General features: G+C 37.2%; 1 protein-coding gene and 1 pseudogene across 3 annotated transcripts; one reads left to right on the top strand and one right to left on the bottom strand.

The window, feature by feature from the left end:
* Positions 1-185: 185 nt before the first annotated feature.
* grapa (GRB2 related adaptor protein a) lies at positions 186-11,931 on the top strand. 3 transcript variants are annotated; one of them, XM_034030100.3, is made up of 5 exons: positions 190-578; positions 1,253-1,350; positions 1,901-2,038; positions 7,772-7,940; positions 10,889-11,929. In XM_034030100.3, the coding sequence occupies exons 1-5, from the start codon at positions 501-503 to the stop codon at positions 11,066-11,068; spliced, it is 663 nt and encodes a 220-aa protein (XP_033885991.1). In that variant the 5' UTR covers positions 190-500; the 3' UTR covers positions 11,069-11,929. The 3 variants fall into 3 exon arrangements, with proteins under 3 accessions (XP_058891453.1, XP_033885991.1, XP_033885992.1); XM_034030101.3 differs by having other exon boundaries at positions 194-578; positions 1,916-2,038; positions 10,889-11,926; XM_059035470.1 differs by lacking the exon at positions 1,901-2,038 and having other exon boundaries at positions 186-578; positions 10,889-11,931.
* A 4-nt stretch (positions 11,932-11,935) lies between these two features.
* Positions 11,936-12,596, bottom strand: part of LOC117417790 (sodium/mannose cotransporter SLC5A10-like) — a 34,247-nt pseudogene continuing 33,586 nt past the window's right edge.

The following is a 12,596-nucleotide window of genomic DNA, read 5'->3' on the forward strand; positions in this document are numbered from 1 at the left end:
ATTCACCATAAGGTGTCACTGAGGAAATGTAATCCATTTATAAAACATTTTCTTAATCTTGTAGTTTCAGAAAGGAAGTCAGTAAAGCACATAAAAGCACAGATTACACAATCTAATTCTCAGATTCAACAGATTCAGAAAGGTTTTGGCCTGTGACACTTATTTCTAAGCTAGTGTGTGTTTTTTCTATGTTTCCTGTGCGCTTTCAGGTTCTCATACTAAACCTCAGAGTGTGAGGGTCCCTGACTGAGTGAGACTGAATCTGACAGGAAGTGCAGGTCAGCAGGGTTCACTTCTCTGCAGAGATAGATGGCATTGGTATCCTGATTGCGATGCAGTGTGGGCTTGAGCAAAGGAGAGTCGGGGAACTTATTCAGCGCTGTGGGGCACTGCATTTAGAATCGATCTGTTCCTGGAAACTTTAACTGAGATATATTAGCTCTATAGATTAACTTTACTCCCCAGCCTCTCTGTACATATTCAATCTGGCGTATTGAAGGATGGAAGCGGTAGCTCTGTATGTCTTTCAAGCTTCAGAGAATGATGAACTCAGTTTTAAAAAAGGGGATATACTGAAGGTAAGTTAAATACATTTACAAACATATAAAAGAACAGTAATGTTTGTTATTATTATTAATGATTATATCACCCTTCCACCAACCTATACATTCTTTTTTTCTGTTGTTAAACAAACAGCTTATTAAAAAGGGTGTTTGTTGTTTTTTTTTTTTTTCTCAAGCAGCATTTTACTGGTACTTTTTCACAGGAAACACCTGCCACCTGATATGTTCCCCATGGGCTAGGTTATAAACATGATACGCATTTGATTAACCTAAATGTTTGCTTACTTCTTTGAAATGTGAAAGAAAATAAATGTGGTTCCTATCCTGTAATGGCCGCTCGCAAACATGGGATGTTTTTGATTTGTCTTATTTGCTATTCACAGGACTGTGAGGAAAAGTGCAAAAATGCAGCCCACTCACAGACACATGACTTCCCAAACATTCACTGTGGCCCTCGCTAGTCAAATTGCCAAAGACAGGCAGATAATTCAAATCTTCACATTCATTTTATATCAAACTAATTTTACACACATACACATACACCCAAATTAATAGTTTCTTAATTGGCTGTGAATTGTAATAGGGAGAGCAATATCTTTCAGATGATAGTTTATCACATTCATCTGGAAAGTTGTTCTATAAAACATTAACATTCTGAAAATCTGGCACAATTCTTTTTGTTATTCCAGATCACAAACATGGAAGATGATCAGAACTGGTTCACAGCAGAGCTGGGAGGGTTAAATGGCTTTATTCCAAAGAATTATATTAAAGTAAAACCGCACCCGTAAGTATCTTTGAGAAGTGGTGACACAGACAATGCAGTGTGTTGACTGAACCCATCTCAGATGAACAGGATTCAACAAACACCTTGCTAATGTGACATAGCCTGTTTATAACCATATCATTTACAACATTCCTTTAACTAATTATTATTAATAATAATAATAATAATAATAATAATAATAATAATAATAATAATAATAATAATAATAATTTATTTAAACTATAAAAAAAATAACATGGGGCTGTACATTTAAAATGAACGGATGTGTAAATAACAAGCAGTGTAAAGGTGAAGATTACTGTTTGAAGCAGATCCTCTAACACTTTATTTTACATTTTCCAACACTCCTATATACATCTCAGAAAGATAACCTCTCAGAACTGCAGAGTTCTCTAGTAGTACAGAAAAAGCTAATCTGATTTACTAATATATATATATGTCCATTTCTTTCTTTATTTTTCAGTATATGACACTGAAACTGTCTAATTATTTATTCTCTGTAACTTTGCTTAGTGCTGAAACAGTTACAGTAATTAGATTTATGTATAAGGGTGTGTTTTGCCAGGTGGTTTGCTGGACGCATCTCCAGGCAGGTTGCTGAAGAGAGGTTGTCCCGGCCACGAGAATGCGGTGCGTTCCTGGTTAGGGAGAGTGAGAGCTCCCCAGGGGAATTCTCTGTGTCCGTCAGGTAGGTTTGCACCTTAAAGCATCCCTGCAAGTGGATGGCTATATTTTAATTACATTCACCCGCAAAAGCTGGCTTTTAATAAACTGCGCTGTATTCATTCAAAGAAGACTAGAACATTAGAAACATGATTTGGTCTAGTCTTGAATGACTCATTACAGTCAACTATGTGTCTTTGACTTTGGTAAAAGTCGTTAGATGATGTCTAGATGGATTTGCATGTGGTGTCAGAAACCTAGGCCAGACTGAGCTTCTAAAAGGGCAAATGAGGATGATTGTGTGTGAATCAAGACTTTGGTAAATAAAATAAAAAAACACCCACCTCAACTGACACCACGCATCAACTGCACATAATGTTCAAAATATGAATTGTTTTATGTGGTTCAGAATTGTCAGGCATAGTGCTGATAAGGTGCAAGCTTTTAAAATGTTAAAAAAGTGACAGATGCATGACTGGACCTGCCGAAAAGGGAATGTAGGCCTATTTATTGTCAAACATATTATTTACACACTTTCAAAACCACCAGAGCGAGTAAAAATTCCAGTTCAACAGGGGGATATTTTTTTTGGGGGGGGGGGACGGACGGACGGACTATGCAATAACAACCCTGTGATTTCTGGGTAACTGCTTGCCAAGTCACATATTTAACAGAACCAAGCAGGATGTCAGGATGGGAAAGGTACATCCTGAAGCTGCTTCCCCTAGAAGACATTTTTTGTAAGATTTTAGAGTTCCGTTGATAAGGTACAGTTGTTATTGAGCATGTAAGAACATGTTTTCACAAGAATTCATCAATAAACAATTAAACTAGATGTTAAAACTGAAGGGTGCAATGAACTCATCACCAATTGGGGTCTATTGTTTGTATTACAGTGATAATAAGAAGAGTAATAAATCACAGGAAAAGGTAATTAGAGCTGATGAATGTTCCCAGGTGATTCATGTAAGCCTAAATCATTAGTCAGTTTAGAGTCATGCATAATAACATTAAACAAATATTATAATACTTTATATAAGACGCCCTCTATATCTAACTGGACTTCACATTTCAAGTGATCTAGTCTAAAATATGTTTTCTTCAAACATAACAAATGACATGTAAATTCAGTATTTGCCAGACTTTTCTCACAGTATGTTTAGTTCACCCAAGGTAGCAGTGTTTGGATTCAAAATCAGTTTTATAAGTAGATTTTCCTGAATTGCTCACAGCTCTTTTCTTAGGTTTTACTGTTAAAACAAGTCTTACCCAGGAATTGTATCAGCAGGCTAGAGCAAACTTTAAACAGCAAATGAATCACTGTGATGCCACAGCAACATCAATCTTCTGAAGCATCAAATAAATGTAAACAAAGTACAGTCTTTTTCTCTGCGGCTATGCATTAGTCTTTCCTAGTCACATACTGCACATGTTGAAACATACTTTGCTGATGTTATCAGAGAACCACATTAACAGAATGTGTTCAAATTATTTATTTTATATTATTATTGACAGCATTTTAATAGTTATTGGTCTGACACCTGAAAATCATTTCAAAAACAATTTTGTATCATCAATGTCCTGGCAGGGGCACTCATTAGAAGTTTACTAGTTGAACAGATACCTAAAAGTACAAAGTGTGGGAGTCCAAGATATTTGGGTGTGTCGTTTTTTTCAAGAGCTTGAACAATTTCCAACTTTTTGTAGCAAGAAAAACAGCAGCGCATTTTATTGTTAGTTTGCTTGTCATATTGTAGCGATGAGGTGCACTTGTGGAAATCAGACTAGAAAACGAGTCAATGATATGACAGATTTAATAAACCAATCAGTGTGCTTCAAGACACTCTCACGATGACAAGAAGGTGTTCTTTTAAGCAAAGTTCCTGTTCCTTTTGCCGGAGCATTTACAATGGGGGAAAAATCTGTTACACCACAAGGGTGTTCCCTTAGACGAAGTGTTCTCTTAGGAGCTGTACCTAAACGTGGAGACTCCATACTGTAATATGTGATTAGAACCATAGGGCATTCACAGTATAATTTCATTAAAAACATGAAACGTCACAAAATGACTGCGCTTGAAAAGTAAAATGAACAGTTCTGAATAGGTGCAAATTACATAGCAAATTTACCACGGTAAAGGGCAATGTTTTAAATAAAAAAAAAAAATCCACTGTCATTAGTATAGCGTGTTTTTGCACCAGGTTATGAGTCATTCGAAATGCCTGTCTGAGATGCTTTAAGAGAAGGATTAAACAAAGATTAGTGGAGAAAACCTTGCATGACTATCTGCCTGTTTACCTTAAAATGACCTGAATACTGATGTTCCTTTTGTTGTTAACAATTTGTTATGTCTACTTATTATTCAGCAGTTTAACTGTAGCGGTCTGTCTATTAGGGCTAATATTTTTGTTACTATTTTAGCTTCATTATTAGTATCCCCTTTTTTATTGTGTTGGGAATTCCTGGATATCTTTACTTATTCTTATTCATATTCATATTAGGATATGCACATATTTTAAATGCTGCTCTGGTAATCTTTTTGTTTGCATCGAGAACATTGGAGTGAGTATAATTACAACACATGAAGTGACTTAGCTCCAAGGTACAGCATAAAAGTGTGGCCTTTAAAATATTTGCATATTCCAAACTGAAGTATAAAACACAAGCAAAAAAAAAAAAAAAAAAAGGTGGCCAGTGATAATAGAACTCTGCGTTTCTACTGCTGCTGATTTAAGAGGAATAAAAAGCCTTCAACAATTAGCACAGTTATTAGTATTATTAATTAGTCATTTACCAGACCCTTACAGAGACTATGGGGTGAACTATGCATCATCAACAACTACTGCTGCTGCAGAGTCACTTACAATAGGACCTCGGAGCACAGGGAGGTTAAGTGACCTGCTTAAGGTTAGTGGCTGAACCGAGAACCTCCTGATATCAAGCCCTTTTCCTTTAATCACTGGACCACCAAGCTTGAGAAATATTTAAACAATTCACCTTTTAGGCATAAATGACACCACAGAGTACTTTTTTTAAATGTATGTACTCTCAAGTTTCTTTTTTACAGGGATTTAAAGGCAAACATTCTTTTAATTCTTTCACCAGCATAATCAGACACCAGTTTTTGTCATCTGATTTTTTTTAACAGAATAATCATCATTTTATTTTATAATTTTTCTTGCTTATTAAAATAAAGTTTCTTTAAGTACAGATTTGTTATAATCCGCTTATCTGAAGCTCAAGATGAAATAGGAGGACTGACGATGAGCTGTATTGTGAACAACAATAGATATTTAATGTGTAAACTGTCCCAAATAGTTGTTTTGTGCTGACGTGTAATTCTTCCGACTCAATGGAGTTTAAAGACCACCTTCTTTGCTATTGTTAGTTCACTTGATGAGAACAGATATGTTACCATTTTGAGCTCTGCCCTGTCGTTACCAGCACAAAGACACCTATTGCCTGGGGTGCTTCATGCAAAAGCAACCTCCACATACGAGGGAAATATCCAGGTGTGGCAGCCACAGCCTTGTGACGGGGGAGTTTGCTGTTATACATTTCAGAGAGATGTAAACATGACATACACTGGAGCAGGAAAACAGCAAAGAGACAAATGGCATGGCTGATATGTATTCCCCTTTACACTGAATTTTAATGGGATTTGTGCATAGCAAACAGTTACACGGATGGTCACATGTTGTAACTGCGGTTTCTTTAAAGGGGATCTTAATGCCGCACATGCTGCCATTAGACGGTGAAATATTATTATAAAAAGCAGCTAACATCTTAAAGTGAAAGTATTTAGGAAACTCCCTGATGCTCATCTGGGATTTGAATTTAGCATCACCTGATAAAGAGTGTGTCAGTGCCAAAGCGAACAATGGGGATTCTAGCAGTTCAAAAGTACACCGTTCAAAAGGTGTATAAATAGGTAATTATATAGCAAAGCAAACTCAGAAATCAGAATGCTTATATTATTCAGATAAGCTAAAAGCTCTTAATTGAGTGGAGCCTTCCTGTAGTTATAAAACACCATGTAAAAAATAACTATAGCTTTGTAGCAGACTTCAAAACCATTAGTATAGTAAATATAGCTCCTGCTTGACCCACATAGCTGTGTGTGCTAAATACTGTATATGTAATTATTAATGCACTCGAATCTGAAAACAAGTAAATAAATCAAAGTATTGGTCAAATACACAGTTGATCCTTTTACAAGAATATTGCAGTTTTTTGAGTTCATGAGACAGTTTTACTGTTTAATTTTAAAATGTAATGTAGGAGAAACCTCTTGCTATTTACAATGGAAATCCATTACTCAATGGGTTGTATAGAGAAAAGGCTTTTTCACATGCCCGTTAGTATTTCATGCTTCCTGAGAGCTGCAGGAAATTAACACTAGGGGCTCTATGGGATTTTAAATTGAATTTTGACCACGTAAGTTAATGCTTCTTTGATCACATCTGTAGTTAAGCTTATTTTCTCTCCTTATTATTTAAAGTGAAAGGAGAGCAATTCACGACTTTTCACCTGGTTTGTCCAGAGTATGGTATACTTACCTATCTGTGTGGTTTACTGTCAACAAAGCTATGTTTTGGGTAGATTTTAGCTGCTAGCCAAATGAGGAACAAACCGTAAGATGAACTGAAGCGAAAACTGTTGCCCAGAACAGTTTCACCTTTCATGCAAAGTTAGCTGCAGATTGGGAATAATAAACCATATGGAGAGTGATTAAACCCATCTTTGATTTCCAGTGAATCTGCTGTCATAAGCATAACTCATTCACATCAAACCTCAATACATCTGTATAAAGCTCTGAGTCAACAGTCTGTATTGAATAGAATAATACTCATAATTATTGGACTTAAATAATAGCAGGTTTTAAATGCAAATAAATGAATCACCTTTTTCAATTGGCACGGATATGCAAAGTGGATGAGAGAAAAAAAAATGTAGATCATTTCGATTTCCTGTTGATAACAGATTAGTTGCTAGTAGTGTCCAATATGAAGCACACCACTGTGATGACAGATCAACAGCATGGCTTGATTCTGTTTCAAAGGTGTTGTCCACAGTGGGACTGATTTTTTGCTATATCAGAAAGAAAGTTCTTCAAATGCTTTTATATATATATATATATATATATATATATATATATATATATATATATATATATATATGACCTTTACGTTTTGTGTAGGCCTGTGTTGTTTAAGTTTTTAATAGACTCCCTCAAACTCTTCAATAAAAGTAAGCAGGTTTAGTTGTTTCTATTTTGTCTTTTTATCCCTTGTATATCCTAAACGTAATCTAATGCAGGGTTCTCCTTTTCTCATCCTGGATCTGTGTTTCACATTGAGTAACCACTGCACGCCTCTACTTCCTCTACCTTATAAAAGCTTGCAGTGTTCCCATGCTGTTCCCACAGTTATACTATGCATTTACCATATCATTTTTCATTATAGTTTACCATACCTCTTTGGGCTATATCATGGTAAGCCCTTATAAGGGCATATAGTTCTGTGGCTTCGGTTTTGTTGGCAAAATTAAGCAAGTCGTACTGGGGTGTCAAGAAAAGAAATTGTTTTGATACTGCAAAGGCGATTGCAAAAGCATACACTTGGTAACCACTTGTCATATAGTGCATTGCAACTAATGTCACTATAATGTAACTGTAGTGTTAATGTACTGATATTTATAAGCATAAAGTTATATTTTAAACCAAAAACAAAAATGTTGATTTCTATAATGTTTGCAGTTACGGAGATCTCGTGCAGCATTTCAAGGTCATGAACGATGGGCAAGGCAGCTATTTTATCTGGGAAGAAAAGTTCCACTCCCTCAATGAGCTGGTGGACTATTATCGAACGACATCCATTGCCAAGGGGAGGACGGTTTTCCTGAGGGATGAAGAGCGCACGTTTGAGGTACAGAACACTTTTAGAAGGGCGATAACCAGCTCTCAGTTAGTAGATCCAGCTCTCAGTTAGGACCAACTTTCTTTATGATAATTTTACTCAGTCCCTGTGCTGGGCGGAAAAGAGTGATTCTAGAAAGAGACAGACCATGACTTTCTTATGAGTCTCAATGAATATTTCCCTGTTTGCAAAATTGCAGCATGCTGGTCAGAACCGTAGAATTCCAAGCTTGTGATTCATCAGTAATGCTGTCTTCCACTGTAACTCTTACCAAAATAATTTAAATAGCCTGCAAACACAAAAGGACGTTCAGGTAGCAAACAATAGTTGGATGAGATATTACAGTAAATTGCTTAAGACAAAGGTTGCAGCTAAAATGAGTGATGTGCTGTAAATATGATATTGCAACTGTGTGGCTGACCATTAATAATTTACAGCCTTGAGGGGGCTCCCAAGTGGCGCATCCGCGCGGAGTGCAGGAAGCGCTCTATAGCCTGGATATCTCCAGTTCGAGTACAATTGGCCGAGCGCCGCCCGGGATGGGGAGGGTTAGGTCAGCCAGGGTGTCCTCGGCTCACCGTGCACCAACGACCCCTGTAGTCTGGCTGGGCGCCTGCGGGCTTGCCTGTATGCTGCCCAGAGCTGCGTTGTCCTCCGACGCTGTAGCTCTGAGGTGGCCGCATGGCGAGTCTGCAGTGTGAAAAGAAGCGGTCGGCTGACGGCACACGCTTTGGAGGACAGCATATGTTCGTGTTTGCTGCTCCCGAGTCAGCGCAGGGGTGGTAGCGGTGAGCGAGCCCAAATAATAATTGGAAATTCTAAATTGGGAGAAAATAATAAAAAATAATTGGCGACTACTAAATTATTAATAATAATAATAATAATAATAATAATAATAATAATAATAATAATAATAATAATAATAATAATAATTTACAGCCTTGTGAAACAAGTTATAAAGTGGAAGATTTTTTTCAAACGATTAACCAGGAACTTATTGCCAGTCACCCTAATGGCTTAATTCTTCGACAAGTCTGAACAAAACCTATTTGTGGTGTCAGCCTGTATTCAGTCATGTATTTCAAAACACCGGTTTCAAAATTTCATCAGGTTTAATCAGGACTTTATATTTAATTGCCAATTAAATATTACAAAACAGACTTGCAACATTGATACACATCAAATGAAATCCTGCCCTTTTGGCTACCATGGAGAGCAACACTGTCCCTGTTCAATGGGAAGCAAGCTCATGCAATTCTTACTAGTGCCAACAGAGACATATATATTTTGCTTAATATATCATCATTGATGTCTTTGTTCAGTCACGTATCCAAGTATATATTGCCTGACATTTGCTCTGTTAATTCTTAAAAACATAAGAATGAAAATGTAATCTCATGTAAAATCTCATGTAAAAAAAATATTTTTTTTCTCAAAGTCTGTTTTTAGCAACAAAAAATACTATTTTTTTATATACATTCACTATTCTATACCATAGCTGGCTTAACATGAGTAAAGTGCAGTTTCACGAATACATTTCTGAACCATCGTTAACACAAGCCCAAGATGATCAGCACAACCTTTGTTAAGGAAGTTGGCATCAGGTTTTAAAAGAGTAGGAGTGTGAGATCGAATGATTATTATTACTCATTGTCTGAATGCTACTTAACTCATGAGTATAATTTAACTCAGAGTATAATTCAATTGAATAGAGCCCAGGGTCTTTAACCCCTTTAGTGCTACAGGTCATAAGGCTTAAGTCCTCCCATATTTTGCCCTGTCACGCAGTCTGTGTGTAACCGATCGCTTCAAAAATTGCATTGAGTATGTGGGAGGGTTTAATCCCTCAAAATATGTGAATGGTGTATCAGTTACATCATTTAAATAGTGGATGATTGACGTCCAAACTAGCCTATAGGATTTCTCTGTGTTTTTCAGTCTGTAATCTAGCAGGTCAAATCAACAAATTAAAGTCTGTATTACATTTCGGATTGTAAGCACGGGGTGGCTACAACATTTAGCAACATTTCGAATAAGAGGTCGGGAGGAAACGGGAGGCAGGTAAACAGTAAACCGTCAACGCTCTGTGGCAGGCCTGATTAATCAGTCATTCAGTTTACCTGTAAGGTAAATATGAGGTGCCGTAAAGGTTTTGCTAAGATCGCTTTTCTTTAAATTGAGTTATCCCAGTACTGCATACAGAGCGGTTCTGTCCAATAAGAGGTGTTTGCTGTTGCCAGTCAACCCCAAAAACATACATTGATTCACAATTCTAGGCCATAAGGGGTGTTTCCCCATTATACTTGCTTCTGGGTTCCAGAACAATTTTATTAGATTATGAGGGTTTAACAGTGCCAATTCTCAGGAGGTTAAAAAATATATATATATTGAAATGACATCTGAAGTTTTTTTTTATTCTCCCAGAAGTAAATTGTAGAGCCAAAGCTTATCATAAACAGCGTCTTGCCTGGTATTGATTTGGAATGTAAACAGCTGTTCTGATACATGTCAAAGAATGTACTGTATGTGCACTGGTGTGACGACAGCTGTGTGGTGAACGCAGTTCAAAAACCTGACTGACAAGGAATCCCTTCAGAAGCAGACAGCTAATTATTACCTTCAAGGACTAGACATAAGAAATGCAAACCCGCTTCAGAAGCTAAAGGAATACATGTCTGATTCCACCTTGAGGGTCACATGGGCATTCAAGACAACCAGAATATTAAATTAAAAGCAGCATTTAAAAAAAAATACATATATTGATTATTAAATATGAATTCCAATTGAAAAGCATATTAATAACAACGTCCAAATAGCTTATAAATTCTATGTTAATCCCTAAGTATACTGGTAATTTTACAATCATGGTTGCAAATGGTAATTAATCACAATAGAATATCAAAAAGCCAGTTGCAGTGTTTGACAATACCCCCTCTGTTTGTTGCTCACCTTTTCAGAAGCCAAAGCAGGCCCAGGCTCTTTTCGACTTTGCCCCACAGCACTTCTCAGAGCTGGGTTTCTACAGAGGGGACGTCATCGAGGTCCTGGACTGCTCCGACCCCAGCCGCTGGAAAGGGAGGTGTCGTGGCAAGGTGGGGGTATTCCCATCCAAATACGTCCAGCCAACCTACCACTAACCACGCCACACTGGAACTCAAAGCACACTTCCTAGAACCACTAATCCATTTTAAAAAACATGCAGATATAAACATCAGTACTTAAATCCGTTGTGAAATGTGCACAAAGCGAATCCTGATACCCAAACCCTACCGAATTTGACGTGAGAGAGGTTGATGAACATTGGTACCTTCTCTGAGCAGCAGGACATGCATCCATCACCGTTAGAGGAAACATGTGTTGTACGGCAATACAGCGAGGGTTACCACGCCAGCTCAGCCTAGATTTACTGAGAGATCTGGGAGACACACCTATAATGCATCAAACTCCTCACCCTTCAAATCAATAAGGAATGAATGTGTTTCCTTATGTATAGACACTAAACAGCCCTCTCTTAACCTTAGCATTATTGCCTTGGATATTTTCTACACCTGATCTATTGTGGGATACACACAAAACGAGATATTCTAGGTATCTTTCAAACAGTTCACTCATATTTGTGGTAAACGTTCTGATGAAACACAACCATATTGAGAATGACTGGGAAATCTAAGTTGATACAATACTTAGGCACCCACTAACGATTCTTAGTGTGCCTCTTCACCTGTGAAAATGATGAGGAAAGGAAACTGGGGCTGAATTAATGTACAAAAGGGTTTACTCCAGTGCAAAGTAACAAGCCCCTGTTAGTGTTTGAAAACTAGTAATAAATGACTCAAAATATTAACGTCCCTGGCAGGTATCCATATTGTTTCTCGCTAGTTTTGTTTTCTCCTTTTTGAACTTTGCACTCAAGCACTCCTGTCATTTCCACTTAAACCCTTAACCATACACTTCACCTGCATTATCCCGTTTCACTGTATAGGCAATAAACTTTAAAACATATAAATGATTAACAAAATATGATTGCTTTTATTTGTGTTTTTCTTTCATTTTTAGTTCCTATACATCCCAGTGTATATAAATGATTAAACGAAACACACATTATTCAGCAGCTGTGTTACAGTAAGTTGTGTAAACTCAAAATGATGGCATTTCTGTAGTCTAGAACAGACTTTTGAACAGACCTGCCCCTCTAATCAGTGTTATGTTGGCCTCCTGGTTTCAATTTCTTTTTTGTAAAACTCCTGCCTGTCTTTAATGATCTTTAATACACTGGTAGAAATCCAATAACTGTGGGGTCTACAGTTGCCGAGAAACTTTCCATTCTCTTTTTGTTGTTGTCACCGAGTCAGAGGCGAACATGTCACTGATTCAGAACTGTGGGTTTTTCACCTTTCTGGAATCTGGACATTTTCTCTACTGAACAACTTGTAAAACTGTAAAAAAAAAAAACCCAAAGAACATGAAATACTATGCAAAATACGCATAGAAAAAGATATTAATACACATGAGTATGATAGCGTTGACGCAGCAGAACCGCGACCAGAACAGGTTCTCGTAGATGCTGTGGACGGGTCTGGGTTTAGGAGTTTCTTCGGGTTGGGGCTGAGTGTTGCAGAAGAGACTGGTCAAGGAACACTGATCCTGGGCTTCTGGTTCTAAACC

Source organism: Acipenser ruthenus, chromosome 13 (genome assembly GCF_902713425.1).
Source record: "Acipenser ruthenus chromosome 13, fAciRut3.2 maternal haplotype, whole genome shotgun sequence".
Lineage (NCBI taxonomy): Eukaryota > Metazoa > Chordata > Actinopteri > Acipenseriformes > Acipenseridae > Acipenser > Acipenser ruthenus.

Bases quoted from the DNA above. Each gene is read 5' to 3' on its own strand.
- grapa (XM_034030100.3), top strand. From the start codon at position 501: ATGGAAGCGGTAGCTCTGTATGTCTTTCAAGCTTCAGAGAATGATGAA. The intron at 1,351-1,900 runs GTAAGTATCTTT...TTTATGTATAAG, and splicing joins ATTAAAGTAAAACCGCACCC to GGTGTGTTTTGCCAGGTGGT. The intron at 7,941-10,888 runs GTACAGAACACT...TCACCTTTTCAG, and splicing joins ATGAAGAGCGCACGTTTGAG to AAGCCAAAGCAGGCCCAGGC.